This window comes from Quercus robur, chromosome 1 (genome assembly GCF_932294415.1).
Source record: "Quercus robur chromosome 1, dhQueRobu3.1, whole genome shotgun sequence".
Taxonomy (NCBI): Eukaryota; Viridiplantae; Streptophyta; class Magnoliopsida; order Fagales; family Fagaceae; genus Quercus; species Quercus robur.
In genome coordinates, this window is record NC_065534.1 from 14984425 (window position 1) to 15008994 (window position 24570).

At 34.1% G+C, this 24570-nt stretch overlaps 2 protein-coding genes across 3 annotated transcripts; one reads left to right on the plus strand and one right to left on the minus strand.

Annotated features, from left to right (window-relative positions):
- Positions 1–784: 784 nt before the first annotated feature.
- Positions 785–5911, plus strand: LOC126722663 (aspartic proteinase 36). The gene is made up of 10 exons (XM_050425810.1): positions 785–1268; positions 1779–1908; positions 2031–2281; positions 2381–2608; positions 3247–3409; positions 3550–3623; positions 3721–3817; positions 4494–4560; positions 5007–5078; positions 5440–5911. The coding sequence occupies exons 1-10, from the start codon at positions 1030–1032 to the stop codon at positions 5610–5612; spliced, it is 1494 nt and encodes a 497-aa protein (XP_050281767.1). The 5' UTR covers positions 785–1029; the 3' UTR covers positions 5613–5911.
- A 5901-nt stretch (positions 5912–11812) lies between these two features.
- LOC126722679 (protein argonaute 5-like) lies at positions 11813–24280 on the minus strand. Of its 2 annotated transcripts, none has more exons than XM_050425842.1 (21): positions 23555–24280; positions 22677–22969; positions 22450–22590; positions 22206–22339; positions 22004–22110; positions 21506–21609; positions 20643–20898; positions 20424–20534; positions 20272–20343; positions 19876–19998; positions 19603–19771; positions 19403–19524; positions 19176–19313; positions 18965–19107; positions 18810–18872; positions 18668–18731; positions 18369–18492; positions 18219–18292; positions 17993–18087; positions 17861–17892; positions 11813–12143 (listed from the first exon to the last, which is right to left on the minus strand). In XM_050425842.1, the coding sequence occupies exons 1-21, from the start codon at positions 23888–23890 to the stop codon at positions 11983–11985; spliced, it is 2862 nt and encodes a 953-aa protein (XP_050281799.1). In that variant the 5' UTR covers positions 23891–24280; the 3' UTR covers positions 11813–11982. The 2 variants fall into 2 exon arrangements, with proteins under 2 accessions (XP_050281799.1, XP_050281794.1); XM_050425837.1 differs by lacking the exon at positions 11813–12143 and adding an exon at positions 17236–17737 and having other exon boundaries at positions 23555–24277.
- Positions 24281–24570: the final 290 nt, after the last annotated feature.

Below are 24570 nucleotides of genomic sequence, written 5' to 3' on the forward strand. Positions count from 1 at the left end.
TAATTATAAACAAACTAATAGTTAAATATACACATATAAAAAAAATCTTAAATTGCAGGTTGCTCGGGTTTTTAACCTGAATTTACAATTGAATTTATTTTTTTGCCCACTAGTAATATTAGGTAACAACTTGTCACATAAAATTTGTTGTGAAAATGTTATAAATATAACATTTCTCTATGAAGGCGACAGTTTTAAAAAGAAGATTTTATGTTAGACAAACTATCACGCGCTCATTTGGTTCAATTTATTTTTCCAAAATTTAGGAATAATCATTTAAATATATATTTTTTAATTTGATTTTAGAGTTATAAAGATTAGGGAAAAAAAAACTCATTTTCACAAAAAATATATATAGACTTCTTAAATATAAATAGACATTGAATAACATTTCACTTGGAAGGGTCTAGATTATAATAAATATTTATTATTTTTTAATAAAAAAATATTAATCCTTTTTTTTCTTCCTGCTAAAAAGTCGAGGCAGAAGCTTGGTCACGTCACACTATAATAATTTCTACTCCTTTATATATGTAATAAAATATAAATATTAAATATAAAAACCGAGATAGGAAAGAGCGTAGAAAGTACGCGCAATATGATTGTGTGGCTTACCAAACAGGAACACACAACGAAACTCGCACAAACTCCACCAAGGCCGCAACTAAAATCTTATAAAATTAAAAATAAAAAAGTAAAAAAACCTAAAAAGAATATATATAGTTAACGTAAACAAACAAACATCGCTCAAATCCATAATTGTTGTTTAGTTTTTTTTGAAACTTCTGTTATCGTCGGCTGTTGCTTCAAACTTTATCTCTCTCTCAAAACTCTTTCACCCAAAAAAAAAAAAAAAAAAAAAAAAAATGAAGAACAAGAACATTGTTTTTTTTAATATTAAAGTTAGTCTTTGATTACAACATTCTTTTACACACGCATATATAATACACGTATTTTCATCATTGCGAGAAAAAAGTGAAAAACTCAGACACAGAGAGAGAGAGAGAGAGAGAGAGAGAGAGAAAGGAGATGAGAGGAATTGAACTGGCCGGGATTCTGATTGCGGCGGCGCTGCTGTTTCAGGCGGCGCTGGTTCTGTGCAGTTTTCCGGCGACACTGAAGCTGGAAAGGGCCTTTCCGTTGAGCCAACGAGTGGAACTGAGTCAACTCAGGGCGCGTGACTCACTCAGGCATGGAAGAATGTTGCAGTCTTCTAATGGCGTCGTTGATTTACCTGTAGCTGGTACCTACGATCCGTTCGTGGTTGGGTAATTCTATAATTCACTCTGTTTTTTTCACTTTTTTGTGTGTGCGCGCGTGTTTTTTTTAATATGAATTGGAGTTTTTGAGTTATGGGTTTTCTTTCATATTTTGTTTGTGTGCGTTGGGATAAGTTTGTATGTGTTGTGTGGGCTTTTCATTGATTTTGGGATATGGGTTTTCATTGTTAAGTAGTTTTCTTTTGTCGGTTTTTGTTAATTATGGGTTTCTGTTTCTTTATCTGCTTCCTTTCTGGTTGTGCTAAAGATTTCTTCTTTCTAAATTCTTGTCTACATTGGTTTGCTCTTTTGTTGGTAGGAGTGAAAGAAATTCATTGTCTTTAGGTGCTTTCTTTTTTCTTTTTCTTTGTTTTAATTTTGCTATGGCTTCCATTTCTCTGTGTTGCTTTCTAGTATGTTGGAATTATTGGGAGTTTTATCTTGGGTGTTTGGTTAATTTTACAAATATATTCCTTATTTTGATCAAACTTTGATGGATTAATTGTGGCTTTATTACAGACTGTATTATACAAAAGTGCAATTGGGATCTCCTCCAAAAGAATTCTATGTGCAGATTGATACAGGAAGTGATGTTCTGTGGGTCAGTTGTAACTCATGCAATGGTTGCCCAACAACGAGTGGACTCCAAGTATTGCCTTTTCTTATCCATATTCATTCTTTTATATGGTTTTTAAGTCCTTTAGTTTTGCTTAAACAATAAGGCAATATGCTGCTATGGATTTTAAATACAAGTGCTTTGTTTTCTTATAGATTCCGCTCAATTTCTTTGATACTGGGAGCTCGTCAACAGCTTCATTGATCTCTTGTTCAGACCAAAGATGCAGTGCTGGAGTTCAAACGTCAGATGCCCTTTGTTCTAGTCAGAACAATCAGTGTGCATATGCTTTCCAGTATGGAGATGGCAGTGGGACCTCTGGATATTATGTATCAGACTTGTTGTATTTCGACACAATTCTTGGAGGGTCTGTGACCACGAATTCTTCGGCTCCCATTGCCTTTGGGTGAGCTATAATTAGTTTTCAAGCCTGAGATAGTAGTTGTATTCTTTTTTTGTTGGTTTGAGTTGGAATACGTGCCTTAGATGGTGGATCATGAAACAGGTGTAGCACCTCACAGACAGGAGACTTGACAAAGTCAGATCGAGCGGTTGATGGCATCTTTGGGTTTGGGCAACAGGAAATGTCTGTTGTCTCACAACTTGCTTCGCAGGGAGTAGCACCAAAAGCATTCTCACACTGTTTGAGAGGAGATGAAGCTGGTGGAGGCATATTGGTTCTTGGGGAAATCTTGGAGCCTAATATAGTCTATACTCCACTTGTTCCATCACAGTACGTTCTTTTTCTCAGGAGTAATCTGCTAAATCTTTATGCAATATCCAATTAAATGCTTTATTTTACTTGGAGTTATGTTGAGTGCAATTTAATGAGTTGTAAATTATATGAAAGTGACAGATAATGGTTGTCATTAGAGTTCATGATGTGTTTTCACAATTTGTTTTATGGCAGGTTCAAACCCAAAACTATATTGTTTGTTTGACTTTTTATGGCTCTTCTAAATAAATGTTTTATAGTTTATGATCAGCCGTACATTGTCATCCTCCTGATTTTTAATAGTTTTATAAGGATTAACTTTGATTTTATACTACTGCAAAGTTGGATTATTGTTTGGAATTGCATGAACTTGATAAATGTGTATCAGAGGTGATATGGTTGGCATCAGTTTAACATAAAAAGTTTTTGCCTGTTAAAAGATTCTTCTTTACTGAAATCTATATGCACATGTAGCTTGTTACACATAATAACCTTTAATTTTAAACAACATTTGTAGGTTTCCATTCAGATCTGATATGTTGAAGTTTCTGGGATATTTTACCTTTTTGTTTTCTAATAAATGCTTGTGAGGATTGGATCATGTAAAACATCACTGCATTTGGTTTGACTGATCACTTGTCTATTCAAAATTTCAGGCCTCATTATAATTTGAATCTGCAGAGCATTTCTGTCAGCGGGCAAACATTATCGATTGACCCATCGGTGTTCACAACATCAAACAACCAAGGGACCATAATTGATTCTGGGACAACTTTGGCATACCTTGCAGAAGCAGCTTATAATCCTTTTGTCACTGCTGTATGTTTCTGTTGGGCAAACTCTCTGTGTTTACTTAACCTATTTATAATTCTATTTTCATTGTAAATATTTTAAAACTGCATAGTTTTACTTTTTAATCATGAATGATAATATAAGTATGTTATTTTCTTGTCATGCAGGTAACAAATGCTGTTTCACAATCTGCTCAACCTGTTGTTTCCAAGGGAAATCAGTGTTATTTAATTACCTCCAGGTTCACTTTCTGCTCATATCATCTCAGTTCCTTCTTCCCTGGGTATTAGTCTTTTCAGATGATCTTAATTCTGAAATGTTTCTTTTCTTATGTTCAGTGTCACTGATGTCTTTCCTCAAGTTAGTTTAAACTTTGCTGGTGGTGCATCCATGATTCTAAGACCTCAGGACTACCTCTTACAACAAAATTCTGTTGTGAGTATACAATTTTTTCCCCTTTTCTCTTCTCTCTCTCTCTAGCTTTATAACTGGTGAGAACTTGTCTACATATTTTACCTTTGTGTGGAAATAGCAGGTGAGTTGATGTGAGATGTAATTTGCCTGTTTAGTTGAATAATCCTTCCATTGTTTCCATGCTCTTACTATTTGGCTTTCTGTATTCTATTTCTTCTTTTAAAAACTTATTTAGAATGTCAGCTGTGACTTTTTAACCACTTTTTTCAATTACCCAATTGTGCGGGAAGCATACTCACGGCTGTGCAATGCAATTTCCATGATATTCTAACTTATAAATCTAGTTTCAGAAATATTGTAATCCATATTGTGTAGTAACCCACCTTGGCATAATTATTTGCATTCAAGTTGATCCTTTACACACTGATAGAAGATTCTCAAGTATTACTGGCTACTTAATGCCTTGCCTCACTATTCCCAAGAATCCATCTTTGCTGATATTCTTTGACTGTTTCTTTTATTAACTATTGCCATCAAATCATTGGCAGTGGTTTCTTCTGCAGAGTTAAAATAACCCAAGCAAGCTAAGAAGCTTTGTAGCGGTCCTTATACATAGTTTTGTTTCTATCTTATCACCACACGTGGAATAATGGTTTACTATTTTCATTCTTTTAACTTCGGTCAATATCCTTTTCAGGGTAGCTCTGCAGTGTGGTGCATTGGCCTACAGAAACTACAGGGTCAAGGGCTAACAATTTTAGGAGGTATGGACAGACTTGAAACTTTGCTTTTATTTATTACTTGTGTTGAAACCGCTTAGCTTGAATGTTCATATTGTCTCAAATAATGTAGTTTTAGACCTTTCCTGAAACCTTAAACTCAATCAAGGCATATTCTTTTTCGTTTTAAATCTTAGTAGACAGCAATTTGTGTGAGGATTTTCCTTTGTATTATCTTTGGGTTTGGGGGGGACTCCGAAGTTTAATATAATCAGCAATTTGCCTTTTCTGCTACTTGTGCACATAAGGTGCCCCCTACACCCCCTCCCCCTTTTTTTTTCTCTCTCTGCCAGTTAGGGCTAGTTCTAAATTTATCGTATTTGATTTGTTAGAATTACAGCATATTCTAAATTTTCTTTTGTCTAATGTGCTCGAAAAAACTTAATTATTCTTGTGCTTTAAGATAACAATATTTCAATCTCTTTTTGCAGACCTTGTCCTAAAAGACAAAATATTTGTTTATGATTTGGCTGGTCAACGGATTGGCTGGGCTAACTATGACTGTAAGTTTCAATATCCTATCTGAATGGGGCCTTTGGACACCACATTGAAAGGGACATGTTGATTGTGCTAAATGCCTAAATGATTATTTATGTAAATAATTCTATAAATTAATGATAAGGTCATTTTTTTGAAAAATTTCCATGACCTTGTTATAAGTACGCATCATGAAAAGTGAATAGACTTATTCAAATGCTAAATGGAATTTTTCTTTTCTTCTATTCTTAAAAGGCAGGCACATTTAAAATGCTATAATGATAACAGGCTATGGTTACTCCCTGGTGTTCAATTGCCCTTGGACTTATGTGAGTTTATGTGTGTATTGAATTCTTAATCCCTTCATTTTTGAATTCATGAAATCAGGTTCAACATCAGTAAATGTCACTGCAACTATGAAAACTGGGAAAAGTGAATATGTCAATGCTGGGCAGCTAAACGATAACAGTTCACCGCAGAATGAGCCTTACAAGGGGATAGCAATAAGCATGATTTCTTTCCTAATGCACATATTACTGCTTGGCAGCTTATTTTTGTAGCATATACAGCAAAAGGTCTGAGACTAGCATTCGTTCATTTTATATTCCCTTGCCGGTTTATATTTATAGAAATCGGTATGACCATGCGTTGTTGTTAGAGTTTAGGTTTCTGCTTGTCACTGCACATTGTGGAATAGGTTTGTGGCTGCTGAATATTTCTTCGTCAGCCATGTAGAATTACACGTTCCTCCATTAGGGCTTGCTCCATTGGCAGCATTTGTATATTACATTTTCACATAATATTTGTTTAATAGCAGATTTAATTTATACAAACTTCTTATGTTTTTACTTCTGTAACATATTTTTACTATTATTATTATTTTTACATATATGACATCATTTTCCATGTATTTTACTTGAATTCATGCTTGAAGCCTGGTAGAATAACACAAATTTAAGTTCTTGGGGCCTCATCTTTTACAAAACACTAATGACTTGTTCCATGTATGGGCTATCTTATAATAGTCAGACCCAAATGGAAGACCTGGTTGGTTTAGTACTTGAACTATGAAAATTTTACAGTTATTAGAAGGAATGTTCAGCATTTTACTACATGTTGATAGCCAGAGACGGAGCCAGGGTACAAACCTAAGGGGGGCAAAGCTTAATGTAAAGCTCATCATTGGCATCGTAATCTTATATTTGTAGATGCAATTTGAGATTTGCAATAAACTAATACTAATTTTGGTGATTTTTCAAATTTTAATTTTAAGATTTTTATAAATTATGACATCAACATTAGAGGTTAGCAACAATAAATCATCAATATTAGCTTATGAATAATGCTAGGGATACATCCAACTACACACTTGAATCCACAACATGCCTCACAAAAATTAGGTTAGTCCTAAAAAAAAGGCAAATAAACATATCTTACATACCACAACAAACTTCTTTTTAGAGATAGTTTTCAACCTATGATGTTTAATAAATTTTACTAGCACTTGAGCTACAAAAAAATAATATTACAACAATATTAATATTAATTCATTGCACAACATGAAATTTACCATGTTTCTACTAAGTAGGACCGCTAAAGTCAAACAAAGTATAGACCATCTATTTTAATTTTTCTCTTTTCCCATTAGCCAGCCTACCCATTAACTTCTCTAACGATAGCCACACATTTGATTTCTAAAACATTAAAACAAAAATCCAACTTAATTTTATATTTTTAATCTTTCTTGTTTCACCTATTCCATTTTTCTCATTGTACCCGTGAGTCTATGACCAACATATTATTTAAATTTTTTATTATAACATAATCTTCTCTCTCTCTATATTTCTCTTTCTTGAAATCTCAGTGAATCTTATCTTTATCCTTTGTTGATATTTTCTATTGACACTTATCTCTTCTCTATAAAAATCTGAGTTTTTCTCCCTCTCACTCACTCTCTATTCTTGCCAATGTTACGACTTGAACTATGAAGCAGAAGATGAAGACATACTTAAACCCAGCATTAGTGGTAGTGTCAACAAGAAGGTTTGTTCAGATCCACCATTGATTCTTGTTTCAAACCTTGATCAGATAATATTAGATCATTTAAACGAGATCTTACTCAGTTCTCTCATATATATATATATAAATAAATAAATATATATATATATATATATATATATATATATATCTATATATGAAAGTGGAATTTTTAAAAAAGTTGGGGGGGGGGGGGGGCATTGCCCCCCAAGTCCGAACGTAGGTCCGTCCCTATTGATAGCTTATGTTGTTCTTAACCATTAGACTACCTGATGATGGGTCCTGTTCAAATGGAAAAATATAAATTTGAAGACCGGCTTATGGAGCGTTCATCTCACAAAATGTGACTCTCTCAAGTGTGTGGAGTACACCAATGATGAGAGGAACATTCTATAAGTTGGTCTCATGAGATATTTTCTTATTCAAATGCATCTTGTTCAGTTGTTCTTATTTACGATCTAAATGTCATTTTGTTCTTATTGACCTAAACGGCAACTTTTTATTGAAACTTACAATTGGTCGACATTGTTACTGAATTCCTAATTGAACGACACAGTCTCAATGTTTTTTTTTTTTTTTTTTTTGAATGGCATCTTTTTTCTTCCCTAATACACACAAAATGCTAGGTGTGGTATTGTCGTTTGTATTCATCAATGAAATATTGACCCAGAGGGCTAAAGTGAAAAAGAAGAAAAAAGAAGAAAGATTTAGACATATAACGTGAGTTCTTCCAAAAGTCGAACAAGTGTTAGGCTTAGAAGTTTGTTTTGAGCAATTGAGGGTTCAACGTGGAATTCCTTGGAAGATTATTGATTTGTGTTGAGCTAACTTATCTCTTTGGTTTATCTTATAAAAAAAAAAAAAAACCCTTATCTCTTCGGCTAATAAGATTAGGATCCAAAAAGTTTTATAGATCTCAGAAGATGCAATGTGCAACTGCAAATCCATAATTGACATATAGAAATTGTAGGCTTATTAGGACATATTGGTCTAACAGGATTCATATCAATGTTAATTAATAGTAACTAATTAAAGCCCAATTTTTTTTTTTTTGATACTTTACTTGGTTCATATGTGCATGCATTAGGCTATTTATTTTTTCTCCATTTCATTAAAATATTATTTTAATTTATTATTTTTTTCTCTCCAAATCAATCTTTTTTTTCTTTTTTTTTCTCCATTCACATTTCACAAAAAACCAGAGAGGGGGTGTGTTATCACAAATTCATAGACAATTTTCAAAGAGTTGCATATAAAGTTATAAACCCTTCACAAAAATCACAAAACTTGTTGTCCTCTTTAAAGAAGAGACAACCTCCACCTTCATCTTCTCTTACAAGCTCATCTTTGACTTGATTCCGGAGATCGTGTATTCGTGTTGTAGGTTCAAATCAATGTTTTTGAACTTGAAGTGACAAACCAAAGCTCGAGTTCCAGCTAATCTGCTATGAGAGAGAGAGAGAGAGCTCTGGTGTGGGAGAGACTAGAAAGACTTTGGGGAAAGAAAATATGTATAAAAAGAAAATGAAATATTGAGCTACAAATACACAATGAGTAAAAATGACTCAATAGATGTTGTGGGGCCCGGCCCAAAATAATGGACTAGTCAAATTACGGGCCCGTCCGAGAAACATCCTGTCCGAGGAGAAGTCACAGCCAAAACCTTATTCAAGCCCAATTGCGGTAAAAGAAACCTGTCCGAGGAGTAACTCCTCCTCGGACATTACGAAGTTCGGACGAAGAGCTCGCCCCAACCATTGCAGTTCATCCTCCAAGCATATAAAAAAGAATAAAACCCAAAATATCTCATGGAAAACTGCCACCACTACATTAAATGTGTCACAACCACCCTCTTGGCCGCATTAATGAGGAAAAGACCCCTGAACAGTACTACCTTGGCCACTGCAACTCACAAGGGAGTGATAAGGGTGTCTGATAGGACAGGTGCTCAAGTGGGGGCTTAGATGGTCAACAAGTGTAAGGTTCAGATAAGAATGAGAGAGCTATATAATGTAGTGGAGTCCCTCAAAGAGGGGGACGAAGAAATGTATTCGGCACTCAGGAAATAGAATCTTCTGTTAGATATCCATTCTTGTGTTTTTGTTCCTGCAATAATATTGTCCATGCATCAGACCGACTAAGCTCACTGAGGCTAAGTTCTTTGACCCATCCTCTACAAATATTTATTGTGTGTTGCGCCTTGGGCCAAGGCCTGATTAATAGGGTTTGGACCAGGAAAATCGTGCAACTACAGATGTATTAAACTACTGTTCATGCTTTTTTCCTCTGGAGGTTATTGAGCCTTTAAAAAAAAAAAAAAAACAAAGATTTCATATGGTGGTCAAAATAGCACTTGCGTATGCCCAAGTGTCAATTAAACGTGTTATATTATTATTGTTGTTGTTATTTTCCAATTGCAATTCGACTAGACTTATCTAAAAAATAAAAAAAATAATAAAAAAAAGGTAAGAAAGAAAGAAGATATGGATTAGCCTTATTCATCCACAAAAAAAAAAAATATATATATATATATATATATTGAATCTTAAATTAAACAAAAAAAAAATGATGATTAATTAATTTTAACTTAAATACTAGCATTTATTTTTAGGGATAAAACTGGTTTATACTCTTAATTATCAATCAAAATGCAAATCTACTAAACTGCTAATTGTCTGTTATTAGATTTAAAATCCACTACATGCCTTGGCATTTAACTTTTCAAATTTAAAGACACTTATATTGATGATAAAAAGCAATTTAAAGACTTTTATATTAATGATAAAAAACAATTATTATGTAGAATATAGAGATAGGTTGAATCTATTCTAAAACTTAACCTTCACTAGTGATTAGAATACATACTATTCTAAAATCTGACTTATATAGATTAAGGTCGTCATTTGTCAAGAATCACTTCCTTCGGTACATGCAAAACTAATATTTTGTGATAATACTTATATAATATTTGGATTGTTGGAATAACAACAAATCAATATTGTAGGGGAACAATTTGGTGACCCGGTCCTTATTGTTCAAGTCTTGGTCCAAAAAGTCCAACACAATGAATTCTTGTAAAGGATGGGCTAAAGAACTCGGTTTCAATAAGTTTAAACGATTTGTTGCATAAGTTAAGGGAATACACGAACAAGAACAAATGCCACTGTGTCGAAAAGTTCCCAGAAATGATAGGGCTAAAAACTTGATTAATGGATACAGATTAGTGCAATAGGATTCCTCTTAATGCTATAGTATTCTCCACCTTTTTCTTCTTCTGCCCCTTTTTACGGGGACTTATACACATTATATAGGCCCTTTCTTGTCATCTGGGCCTTACACTTGTCGATCATCTAAACCCTTACTTGAGCACCTGTCCCATCAAACACCTCTCTCAGTTCTTTGTGAGTTGCGGTAGCCAAAGTAGCACTGTTCAGGGGTCTTCTCCACATTAATGCGGCCAGGAGAGTAGTTGTAATGCATTTAATGTGGTGGTGGCAGTCTTTGCTGAGATATTTCGGGTTTCCTTCCTTTTTATGTATTTAGAAGATGGGCTGTAGTGGCTTAGATGTACCCTTACTCCGGATTTTCAATATCCGAGGAGAAATTACTCCTCGGACATGTTTTCTTTGCCCCAGTGGGTCTGAATAAGGATTGCTTAAGTCACGCTGGCTCCTCGGATGGGTTGCATCCTCGGTCGGGCCTAGGGCCCAGCCTGTTATTTTGGGCCAGTCCCCACAAATATTATCTTTCTTACCCTACATAATTGTAGATCACACAAAATTAGGGTATAGAATTTACATTCATTTTTTCATTCAAAAAAGGGAATTAATTCCCATAAAAAAAAAGGAATTAATTTTTTTTATTATTCATATCACATTTTATTTAAAATACTAAATTCATATGCATATATAACTTTTCGTAGGTTTAAAATACCATCTTATAAAGAAAAATAAAAATGATACTCGCAACACAAAAAAAACATTGTCTGCCACATTGGTAATCACCATTCACTTTATTTTTGTTCCAGGCAATCGAAATAGCAAATATAATTAGTTTTGCTTGTACAGAGGGAAGTAAAACAATTAGCCGACTTTTTATTTAATTACTAAAGCCATATACATATATGGAGAAACAGCCATAAAATTAGTTGCACTTTGTGAATTTGAAGTTATCCCGTGTTTCATGAAGAACAATGACTTCAATTCGAGCCACTGCGTTCTAGCTGGGTATAATACCTCAGGGCTTGATCGCCTGTGCTTTATCCGTGCGTGTGCAATTGCATGTATATTCACTTGCAAGCCCAACCATTTTATTATCTTACATAAATTTACCTAGGGGCATTTCTCAACAACCCCTAAACTCTCCACGTTACTGAGCAAAGTGGTCATATTGACCTGAGTTGGATCTGAAAGCGAATATTACTTGACCATTGCATTACCACAAATGCCATTTCCAGAAACTTGACCCAAGTTCCCAGTTCGGGCAACTCGATGACCTTTCTCAAGAATGTTACAACTTACAACCACAGTTCAACTGCATCAAGTAAAAGCCAACTGTAACAACAACATCAATATACTGAGTATTGATCTTTGTCTCTTTGCTATGGAAATTATATACCATTCTCACCACAGTTCAAAGGCTCGTGGCAAGGAAAGCAGTTTCACAAACATATAAATATGCCCAAAAGAAAATTAAAGCCTAAAGCCTCTGTGCAATGGAAACAAGACCAAAGCACCAATCGCAAGAGTATTAACAAAAGAAAGAAACATAAAAGGGGGGTACTATGAGCATTCTAAAAGAAACCCCACAAAAGGCCTAACTAATCTCAGTAGAGAAACATAAGAGGGAACTATGAGCATTATCATCCAAAAGAAACCCCACAAAAGACCTATCTCAGCAATAAAACATGACATCTTTGACGTTATCCTTGATCAGAGGAAGGGGCCGGAACTCTGCTCTGTTCTCAACCCCAGTTGAACCGCCATCTGATGTATCACCCTCAATGTAATAGCGTGCTCGTAAAGCTGCTAAACGGGCATAACATACAGGAGGAACTGCAATAAGAGTTATCATTTCAGTAGAGAAATAAGCATATGCACAATCTAATGGTAATTTAAATGAAAAAGTAAATAAATAAAAAATATGAAAAAGGAAACAAAAGAGGAACGATATCAAACCTATGGAAACTGATCTCAAAGTTAATTCTACAATGAACCAAAGTTTTACCTGTATACCAGCATGGTTGTAACATATTTTTACTATTATTATTATTTTTACATATATGACATCATATTCCATGTATTTTACTTGAATTCATGCTTGAAGCCTGGTAGAATAACACAAATTTAAGTTCTTGGGGCCTCATCTTTTACAAAACACTAATGACTTGTTCCATGTATGAGCTATCTTATAATAGTCAGACCCAAATAGAAGACCTGGTTGGTTTAGTACTTGAACTTAGAAAATTTTACATTTATTAGAAGCAATGTTCAACATTTTACTACATGTTGATGGTCAGGGATGGAGCCAGGGTACAAACCTAAGGGGGGCAAAGCTTAATGTAAAGCTCATCATTGGCATCGTAATCTTATATTTGTAGATGCAATTTGAGATTTGCAATAAACTAATACTAATTTTGGTGATTTTTCAAATTTTAATTTTAAGATTTTTATAAATTATGACATCAACATTAGAGGTTAGCAACAATAAATCATCAATATTAGCTTATGAATAATGCTAGGGATACATCCAACTACACACTTGAATCCACAACATGCCTCACAAAAATTAGGTTAGTCCTAAAAAAAAGGCAAATAAACATATCTTACATACCACAACAAACTTTTTTTTAGAGATAGTTTTCAACCTATGATGTTTAATAAATTTTACCAGCACTTGAGCTACAAAAAAATAAAATTACAACAATATTAATATTAATTCATTGCACAACATGAAATTTACCATGTTTCTACTAAGTAGGACCGCTAAAGTCAAGCAAAGTATAGACCATCCATTTTAATTTTTCTGTTTTCCCGTTAGCCCGCCTGCCCATTAACTTCTCTAACGATAGCCACACATTTGATTTCTAAAACATTAAAACAAAAATCCAACTTTATTTTATATTTTTAATCTTTCTTGTTTCACCTGTTCCATTTTCTCATTGTACCCGTGAGTCTATGACCAACATATTATTTAAATTTTTTATTATAACATAATCTTCTCTCTCTCTCTCTCTCTATTTCTCTTTCTTGAAATCTTAGTGAATCTTATCTCTATCCTTTGCTAATATTTTCTATTGACACTTATCTCTTCTCTATAAAAATCTGAGTTTTTCTCCCTCTCCCTCACTCTCTATTCTTGCTAATGTTACGGCTTGAACTATGAAGCAGAAGATGAAGACATACTTAAACCCAGCATTAGTGGTAGTGTCAACAAGAAGGTCTGTTCAGATCCACCATTGATTCTTGTTTCAAACCTTGATCAGATAATATCAGATCATTTAAACGAGATCTCACTCAGTTCTCTCATATATATATATATATATATGAAAGTGGAATTTTTTAAAAAGTTGGGGTTGGGGGTGGGGGGGGGGGGGGCACTGCCCTCCCAAGTCTGAACGTAGCTCTGTCCCTGTTGATAGCTTATGTTGTTCTTAACCATTAGACTACCTAATGATGGGCCCTGTTCAAATGGAAAAATATAAATTTGAAGACCGGCTTACGGAGTGTTCATCTCACAAAATGTGGCTCTCTCAAGTGTGTGGAGTACACCAATGATGAGAGGAACATTCTATAAGTTGGTCTCATGAGATATTTTCTTATTCAAATGCATCTTGTTCAGCTGTTCTTATTTATGATCTAAATGTCATTTTGTTCTTACTGACCTAAACGGCAACTTTTTATTGAAACTTATAATTGGTCGACATTGTTACTGAATATCTAATTGAACGACACAGTCTCAATGTTTATTTTTTGTTTTTATGTTTTGAATGACATCTTTTTTCTTCCCTAATACACACAAAATGCTAGGTGTGGTATTGTCGTTTGTACTCATCAATGAAATATTGACCCAGAGGGCTAAAGTGAAAAAGAAGAAAAAAGAAGAAGAAAGATTTAGACATATAACGTGAGTTCTTCCAAAAGTCGAACAAGTGTTAGGCTTAGAAGTTTGTTTTGAGCAATTGAGGGTTAAACGTGGAATTCCATGGAAGATTATTGATTTGTGTTGAGCTAACTTATCTCTTTGGTTTATCTTAAAAAAAAAAAAAACACCCTTATCTCTTCGGCTAATAAGATTAAGATCCAAAAAATTTTATAGATCTCAGAGGATGCAATGTGCAACTGCAAATCCATAATTGACATATAGAAATTGTAGGCTTATTAGGACATATTGGGCTAACAGGATTCATATCAATGTTAATTAATAGTAACTAATTAAAGCCCAAATTTTTTTTTTTTGATACTTTACTTGGTTCATATGTGCATGCATTAGGCTATTTATTTTTTCTCCATTTCATTAAAATATTATTTTAATTTATTATTTTTTCTCTCCAAATCAGTCTTTTTTTTTTTTTTTTTTTTTTTTTCTCCATTCACATTTCACAAAAAACCAGAGAGGGGGTGTGTTATTACAAATTCATAGACAATTTTCAAAGAGTTGCATATAAAGTTATAAACCCTTCACAAAAATCACAAAACTTGTTGTCCTCTTTAAAGAAGAGACAGCCACCACCTTCATCTTCTCTTACAAGCTCATCTTTGACTTGATTCCGGAGATCGTGTATTCGTGTTGTAGGTTCAAATCAATGTTTTTGAACTTGAAGTGACAAATCAAAGCTCGAGTTCTAGCTAATCTGCTATGAGAGAGAGAGAGAGAGAGAGAGAGAGAGAGAGAGAGAGAGAGAGAGAGAGAGAGAGAGAGAGAGAGAGAGAGAGAGAGAGACTAGAAAGACTTTGGGGAAAGAAAATGAAATATTGAGCTACAAATACACAATGAGTAAAAATGACTCAATAGATGTATTAAACTCAAGGGAGTCAATTCCGTACCGTACCGGCCGGTACAGCCGGTATATATCGTACTGGTAAGCAAACAGGTAGATATAACCCCCCTGTTTCGTACCAGAAAAAATACAGGCTAGTACAGAAAAAAGTTTTTTTTTTTTTTTTTTTTTTTTTTTTTTTTTTTTTTTTTTAATTTTTGTTAGGACAAAATGGTAACTTATTTGCATTAACTTATTAGTATTATTTGTTTTCTTAGTATGCAATAGTAACTTTTAAGCTTTCTATTTTTTATATTGTTTTTTTTTTCTTTTAATTGATACTAAAGTCTAAAACTATGAATAATTAGTTCTAAATTGATGAAATGTTTTATGGTAAACTTTTATATTTATTATAATATATATATATACACACACATACATACATATATATATATATATATATATATATATATTTATAATAAATATAAAAAATAACGGTACACCAGTATTGACCGGTATCTAAAATATATTGTACCACTGGCCAAATTGGTACAACCTCTGATACGGTATTGACTCCCTTGAATTTAAACTACTGTACATACTTTTTTCCTCTAGAGGTTATTGAGCCTTTTTAAAAAAAAACAAAGATTCATATGGTGGTCAAAATAGCACTTGCGTATGCTCAAGTGTCAATTAAACGTGTTATATTATTATTGTTGTTGTTATTTTCCTATTGCAATTCGACTAGACTTATCTAAAAAAAGGAAAAAAAAAAAAAAGGGTAAGAAAGAAAGAAGATATGGACTAGCCTTATTCATCCACCAAAAAAAAAAAAAACAAACAAACAAATATTGAATCTTAAATTATCCAAAAAAAAAAATCTTAAATTAAACAAAAAAAATGATGATTAATTAATTTTAACTTAAATATTAGCATTTATTTTTAGGGATAAAACTGGTTTATACTCTTAATTATCAATCAAAATGCAAATCTACTAAATTGCTAATTGTCTGTTATTAGATTTAAAATCCACTACATGCCTTGGCATTTAACTTTTCAAATTTAAAGACACTTATATTGATGATAAAAAGCAATTTAAAGACTTTTATATTAATGATAAAAAACAATTATTATGTAGAATATAGAGATAGGTTGAATCTATTCTAAAACTTAAATTTCACCGGTGATTAGAATACATACTATTCTAAAATCTGATTTATATAGGTTAAGGTCGTCATTGTCAAGAATCACTTCCCTCGGTACATGCAAAACTAATATTTTGTGATAATACTTATATAATATTTGGATTGTTAGAATAACAACAAATCAATAATATATCACCTTTTCTTACCCTACATAATTGTAGATCACACCAAATTAGGGTATAGAATTTACATTTATTTTTTCATTCAAAAAAGGGAATTAATTCCCATAAAAATAAATTAATAAAAAAGGAATTAATTTTTTTTATTATTCATATCACATTTTATTTAAAATACTAAATTCATATGCATATATAACTTTTCGTAGGTTTAAAATGCTATCTTATAAAGAAAAATAAAAATGAAATTTGCAACACAAAAAAACATTGTCTGCCACATTGGTAATCACCATTCACTTTATTTTTGTTCCAGGCAATCGAAATAGCAAATATAATTAGTTTGCTTGTACAGAAGGAAGTAAAACAATTAGCCGACTTTTAATTTAATCACTAAAGCCATATACATATATGATGTATATAGAGAAACAGCCATAAAAATAGTTGCACTTTGTGAATTTGAAGTTATCTTGTGTTTCATGAAGAACAATGACTTCAATTCGAGCCACTGCCTTCTTGCTGGGGATAATACCTCAGGGCTTGATCGCCTGTGCTTTATCCGTGCGTGTGCAATTGCATGTATATTCGCTTGCAAGCCCAACCATTTTATTATCTTACATAAATTTACCTAGGGGCATTTCTCAACCCCTAAACTCTCCATGTTACTGAGCAAAGTGGTCATATTGACCTGAGTTGGATCTGAAAGCGAATATTACTTGACCATTGCATTTCCACAAATGTCATTTCCAGAAACTTTACCCAAGTTCCCAGTTTGGGCAACTCGATGACCTTTCTCAAGAATGTTACAACTTACAACCACAGTTCAACTGCATCAAGTAAAAGCCAACTGTTAACACCAACATCAATATACTGAGTATTGATCTTTGTCTCTTTGCTATGGAAATTATATACCATTCTCACCACAGTTCAAAGGCACGTGGCAAGGAAAGCAGTTTCACAAACACATAAATATGCCCAAAAGAAAATTAAAGCCTAAAGCCTCTGTGCAATGGAAACAAGACCAAAGCACCAATCGCAAGAGTATTAACAAAAGAAAGAAACATAAAAGGGGGGGGACTATGAGCATCATCCAAAAGAAACCCCACAAAAGGCCTAACTAATCTCAGTAGAGAAACATAAGAGGGAACTATGAGCATTATCATCCAAAAGAAACCCCACAAAAGACCCATCTCAGCAATAAAACATGACATCTTTGACGTTATCCTTGATCAGAGGAAGGGGCCGGAACTCTGCTCTGTTCTCACCCCCAGTTGAACCGCCATCTGATGTATCACCCTCAATGTAATAGCGTGCTCGTAAAGCTGCTAAACGGGCATAACATACAGGAGGAACTGCAATAAGAGTTATCATTTCAGTAGAGAAATAAGCATATGCACAATCTAATGGTAATTTAAATGAAAAAGTAAATAAATAAAAAATAGGAAAAAGGAAACGAAAGAGGAACGATATCAAACCTATGGAAACTGATCGAGTGCACCTTGCATACCTGAAAAGGAAGTTGATCTAAGTTACAAAATAACACAACAGAAATGTTTTTCTGATGCATAATAGGAATTCAAAAAACCCAGGGGTCAGAAGGGCATTACGTGTAACACAAATTATTGGTTAGCACTTGTAAGAGATCTGCGGTAAAATTGTTCTCATCGTACAACACATGGTAGTGCGTAGGCCGGCTAGTCCCCTGCAAGTACAATACAATTGAACTCAAATCATTCCTCTACAACGAAGGTATGTCTATTTATAAATCAAAATCTATCCATAAACAAAGCCAACTGTTCTGAAAGTTAATTCTACAATGAATCAATGTTTTACCTGTATTACAGCATGGCTGTTAAGGTAGAAGTCAAGCTCAGTTGGATGGCAAATTTTAGTATCGACAACAGTACCTACACATAGAGATACACAGTCAGTTGTTGTAAAATCAACAAACTGTAATTGACCCTAGGGTGACAAAATGGGAACCTGGTTGAATATTGCCACTCCTGTCTGTCTGATTATCTGTAGGAAAAAAGCGTGTATGGTGTCTTTTCCGAACAACAACAAAAGTAACTGGCGGCAGATAATTTGCCTCTAGTGACAGACAGGCCTGAAAGAAACAGTTATAAAATTAGAGACCAAGGTGTCAACATAAAGACAACAAAAAACTAATATTCAACAATCAAGTCATGTTGATTTTGAATCTTTTTTGTCCTTGTACTCCTGGCAAATGCCTATCTAATACATAAGGGCACCCCGGTACAATGACTCCTGAGCTATAATACCTTTCTTATTGCATCCATCTCATAAAGCAGAACTTGACTAAATTGGCCTTCACCAACACCATCTCTGTGAGTAAAATAGAACAAGATCAGATAGATATAATGAACAAATCCAATTTTGCATGATCAAAAAAAAAAATTATACCTGTAGAAAATAATCCTATGGGGTTTTTGCCCGGTTGCTCTTCTGAAGGCAATAAGTTGTTCTCTGAAAAAAGAGTGACACAATTGAAGGAAAAATGAGAAAATAAAATAATATTTCCTTCCACTAAGGTAATAAAGAATCATGCATGACCTTACCTGATCAAGCCTCCATGAACTAAACCCCTTTGAGGATCCTGCACTGATTTATAGAGATCCTGGATAATTTCTTCACGGTGCTCCTGTGCAGAGACGAGTCCTCTGTATTTGGTTACCTCCGGCCAATCCATAGAAGCCACTACCTGTATCAATCAATTAAACCATTTAACATGATAAAGTCATAAAGGGGTTAAAAAACTACATGACGTACCGCAGCTATCGAAGGGCTAGAGTCCTCTCCCGGTAGTGGATGTGTCACACCCGCACCAAGTATGATTGTAGGACGATCAGATACAAGAGGAATTCTTTTTTGAATAGCATCAGATAACACATTGTTACGTCCCCCAGCCTAAAAAGGTTTTCAATTATCAGTTTAGAATTTTAAATCCACCAATGAATTCAACACGAATAGTCAATCAGAAGTCATATAGAACAAACCTTCACATTGATCTTGAGAGCCAAATTTTCAAGGTACTGCATACTAAGCTTTGATGCTTGCTTGGGCTGACAGCACTGAGAAACAATTCCTAGTTCCGTTTCACATATACGTTTAATCTTCCCTAAAAGCAGCAAAAATTATTTTAAGCAAAAGAACCCGATTCTAATTATAAAATCTGAATACTGATTGAATTGCTTACCATATGACCCAGTGACATCAGGCAAAATAATTATCAACAGCTGAAGCTGTTTTCCTGGCTCAATTTCTTTAAGTTTGGCTGCACACTGCTCTTGAATATAAATGAGAGCCCTATCAATTTGACCAGGATGAGCTGAATGTATTGGTATCAAAGGGTCTAGGTTAAAATCCTGGTGAAATGTGCAAAAATGTCAAGTCAATTATCTAAATTCAGTAAGGATCTACACATTATACAATAAAGTAAACATGGAACACCAGGTAATATGACTCATACAATTCCTTTGCTGTTGCACATGTTGACCAATTCATCACAGAATTGGAACGGAAAATCTCTGTTCACTCGAGCAGAGAAATTCACACATGTCCAATATGACACTCTACCACCATTGACCATTTTCTACAAAATCAAAATTATAAAGGTTAATCAAACTAAAATAACATTTATGAATAATAAAAGCCATTCACAATATACAGGCAGACAGCCTTTGATACTTGAGAAACACCCAGATTAATCATTTACCTGCCACTTATTTTGGGCTACCATTATTCATTGGGTGGTGCTCTAAAGCCAACTTCGACCCAATTTTACAGAATTTTCAAGCAAAATAATGTCAGAGGAATGGAACAATTATAATACACTGGAATCTAGTAACCAGCTACACCATCTGACCTTGTTTATCATATTCCATTGCCCCATCTTAGGATGTTCCCTTGATTCTCTCCCAGTTTCATGATAATTAAGCTGCAAAACAGAAGTGACATTAAATTTTAGTGTATTATATAGACTAAATAGCTCAAACAAACAAACCACCACAAAATTACCATTGGAGATGGCAACACTCGTGCATCAACCGTTGTAAGTCCTTCTCGTACTTCAATTCCAAATTCCTCATGCACAAGCTTACCTCTACTAAAATCATTTCGCTTTACCATCTGTAATAAAAGAGAACCATACATCACCAAATCACCATATTGGAAATCATACAAGCTCATTCAAAAGAGACGTGAACAAATTATCGCCAATTTACAACATTTACATACCCCTGTGATACTCCGCTCCCTTTCAATTGGCCGTTGACACGTTGCTCTTAGTAGGTTAGTTACCTGTCTTTCATTTAATCTCTTTGTGTATCTCTGTCCAGCAGCAATCTTACAAACCTCCATCGGTAAGTAAACTGGATTCGAATCACTACCAGCTTCAAGGGCAGGCAAAGACGCATATTGGAGAACAATGTCATATTTCTCAAGAAAATATTGAAGAACTGATGTCTTTGTTTCCTTGTCATCAAGGGTAAACCTGAAGGAAAATGAACAATAATTAGCCCACAAAAATTATTTAAAAAAAAAAAAAGCACATAAGTTGAAGAAAACAACTTAGATGCACAAAAAAAAAAAAAAAAAAAAAAAAAAAAAAAAAAAAGGTTCGAAGCACAGCCAACAAATAAACAAGTCACTAGTAAGACAAATTCTTATCACATAAGTTTGACCTAAATTGCTAACTTAATACAACTTGAAAACAATTTGAAGTATAAGCAAAATTAATCCATGAGAAAGGGTAGTTTCTAAGAGCATTTGCAAATGAACAAAACAAAACAATAAACATCATAAAAGATATCATTTAGAAAAAGTGACAAAAAGGGGGAGAGAGGGAGTAACTCATAGATTTTACAAGAAACCATGGAATTTTCATTAAATAATTAAAATCCTATTTATTTTCCAATTTTTGTATTTAACTCAAAAAAAAGCAAAACGACAAAGCAATGCAAACACAGTCTACCTTGTTGTATTGGTATTTATATTCACTACATACAACGTTTCAGTTACATACTAAATACACCAATAAAAGAGGGATGCAAAAGAGGGGGAGAGTGGAAGAGGACAAATACAAAAGCCTAGTTACTCACATTAACTGGCTAATTGGTTGTGTTGAAACACCAGTGACTTTGTGACTTTGTGCATACTCTGTATGAGTAAGCTCAACTTTTACTCCTCTCAATGCCTTTTTAATCTGAAATTCACAAACAAAACAGAATTACTTCATTGGAGCTAATTTATGCATCAACAAACTTTTTTTTTTTTGATAAGTACATCATCAACAAGCCATTGAAAGTAAAACTTCAAGTAAATAGCCAACAGAATATCTGAAGATAGTATATGTGATTGTACATGTTTACACTGTTGGCATATTAAACAATGTAGTGGATGGGAACAAACACCATCAACACCAATTGAGTTTACATGTAAACACAACAAAATCCATTTACTCTGCATGCTTAGAAACACTCTTAAATGTTTTTCACTTTTTTTGGGTACAACGGAAGCCAACTTTAAACTCCATCTACATCTCATTCAAAAGTCACAATTATTCATCAACAATCACATCATAAGGAGTAGAAAATAACCTTAAGACGGTCCTGATCAGACAGATGCCTTGACAGATTAAAATGGAAATGTTTTGCAAGAAAGTCAGTCACAAGAAGTGGTTCGTAGAATGCTCTGGCTGACACATCTGCAACAAAATCAATCACATGTTAGAAGCAATATAATACAAGTGCAACTTTGAATGAAACATACCGAAAAAGCATAGATAAGAATGAGGAATACCTATATTTAGAGAAAGCCCCATCTGTGTTGGCCTGAGAGATTGGTAGTAGCCTCTCCAATAATCAATACCATCACCCAATTCACCTTGTGTAACCAAGCTAGGATGAAAAAATGACCTCCCCACAACAGTATAGCTGTACCCAAATTTCACCATGTTAATACAGTTTTTTTTAATATATAAAAAAAATAAAAAAATAAAAAAAAATCCATATCTATACAAGAAAAATGTAGATATGTAAATTACTTCATTGATGGTTCCGCTCTGAGTACCACAGCGAGAACTTGAATTGTTTCTTGTGGAACATCTGACTGCCTACTGACTAAAAACTCTTTCAGATGCCGTAAGTCAGGCTTAGAAACCAACTTAATTGCCACTTTGAATTTTCTGCAAGCAATGGCATTCATATCAGATAAAATTTAAACGACCACAAAATTGAAAATACCCAACAAGATAAAATGAAAGAATAATACCTCGCAGAGCCGGAAGATGAAGATGCAGGATGGTCATCATTTTGTAACTCGACAAATAACTCTATGGATGTAAACGGCAATGCTCCTGCAGTATAAAGGTTCTTTCTGCCATCATAAGCAGGCCTTCTGTTACCAAAAAGTGACTCTCGGTAGATTGTGTCTAGTTGAGTCATTACACTCCAATTCACTTTCTTTGAAGTTATTACACTCCGATTCACTCTCGGTAGATTGTGTCTAGTTGAGTCATAACACTCCAATTCACTCCGATTCACTTTCTCAGGCGTTATAGTCACCTAAAACCAACACAAAATATACACATGCATTACATTCTATAGAAATTAAATCCTCAGATAAATACCCAAAAACAAAAATTACCATCAACAGAAAGCCATTAGTCCTGAAACGAGAAACAAATCTCCATTTATGGACCCATTTTTACATTCACACACATGCTTCAACTTCACACACTTAATAAATAAATAAAAATTGAAAACCAAAAGGTCAAAGAACACAAAAAATATGAAAAAAAAAAAAAAAAATTAACCGACAGATATTTTTTTTTTATTTTTTATAAAATGACTAAAAATCAACATTGTGTTGTCAGTCTTGCTTAAATGAGATTCTTCGATAGGAAATAACTAATAAATAATCAAAAATAAATAAATAAGAAACAAAACTCCATTTCTGGACAGATTGTTACATTAACACAATCATCAACTTCAAACATTTAAAAAAAAATTGAAATAAACCAAAAAGTCAAAGAACACATAATATATGAAACAGGATGATGAGCCATAATTTTGGAGCATAAAAACAAAGGCATAAAGGACAAAATGTAAATAAAAAAAGGAGACGAAGATTGTGCATGAGATACTCACATCGTAGTGGTGGATATCTCTATCGGCGACTTCAACGAGAAAATGATTTGCTCGGACTTGGATTTTCTTTCCGACGCTTCCGTAGCCAGGCCTTCTCGGAACGACCAAGGCTTTCAAGGACGAAGGCTGAGCCGCTCGATCCTGCAACGTGAGTCTCTCTTTGACACCACTGGTCAGTTCAGCCACCGAGGATGACGATGGCTGAGGCGGAGGAGGAGCGGAACTCGACGGTGAAGCGACAGATGATGGTTGTGAAACAGCCGGAGAAGGCACCGGAGAGAAACTAGAAGGAGCAGTACCGCGGCCTCTGCCTCTTCCACCGCCACGTCGTGGCATGGTGTGCGAGAGAGAAGAAAAAACTCCGTGGAGTGTGTGAGACTTTCAATTAATGAGAGAGAGAGTGTGTGAGAAAAATAAGAGTGGAAGAGGCAGAGAAGAAGAGAGTAGGTTGTGTAGAAATATATACAGAAGAAAAGCAAAAGATGTGTGGAAATGGTGTATAAAGTTCACTTTCTTTCTTTTCACCAATAATCAATTTCTCCCTACTCTCATCCATACCTGTGAGCAGTACTATCCAGACCATATCAATGTGATTGTTTGAGTTAGAATTTTTCTGTCCCAGCAGTGGGTTTCGTTTTACACGAAGACAAAGTGAAGAGAGAAGGATCATTTGAGCTAGAATTTTTCTGTCCCAGCAGTTGTTTTTGTTTTACACTTTTACACGAAGACTATGTGAAGAGAGAAGGATCAGGGGAGAAAAGAAAAGAGAGAAGGAGTTTCTCTCTCCTCAAAAAAAAGAAAAAAAAGAGAGTAAATTTACTGGAGTCTTTTGGGTTAATATTGCAAAATCTGAACTTAATTTGCGTTATAGGTACTGTTTGAACTTTATTGGGGAATTGAGGAAAGAGAAAGAATTTCGGCAACAGTGTTGTCGAAATTCAACAAAAGTAGGAGAGAAAAAGAGAAAAAGTGGGAGAGAGAAAGAAGAGGAATTTCGGCAACGCTGTTACCGAAAT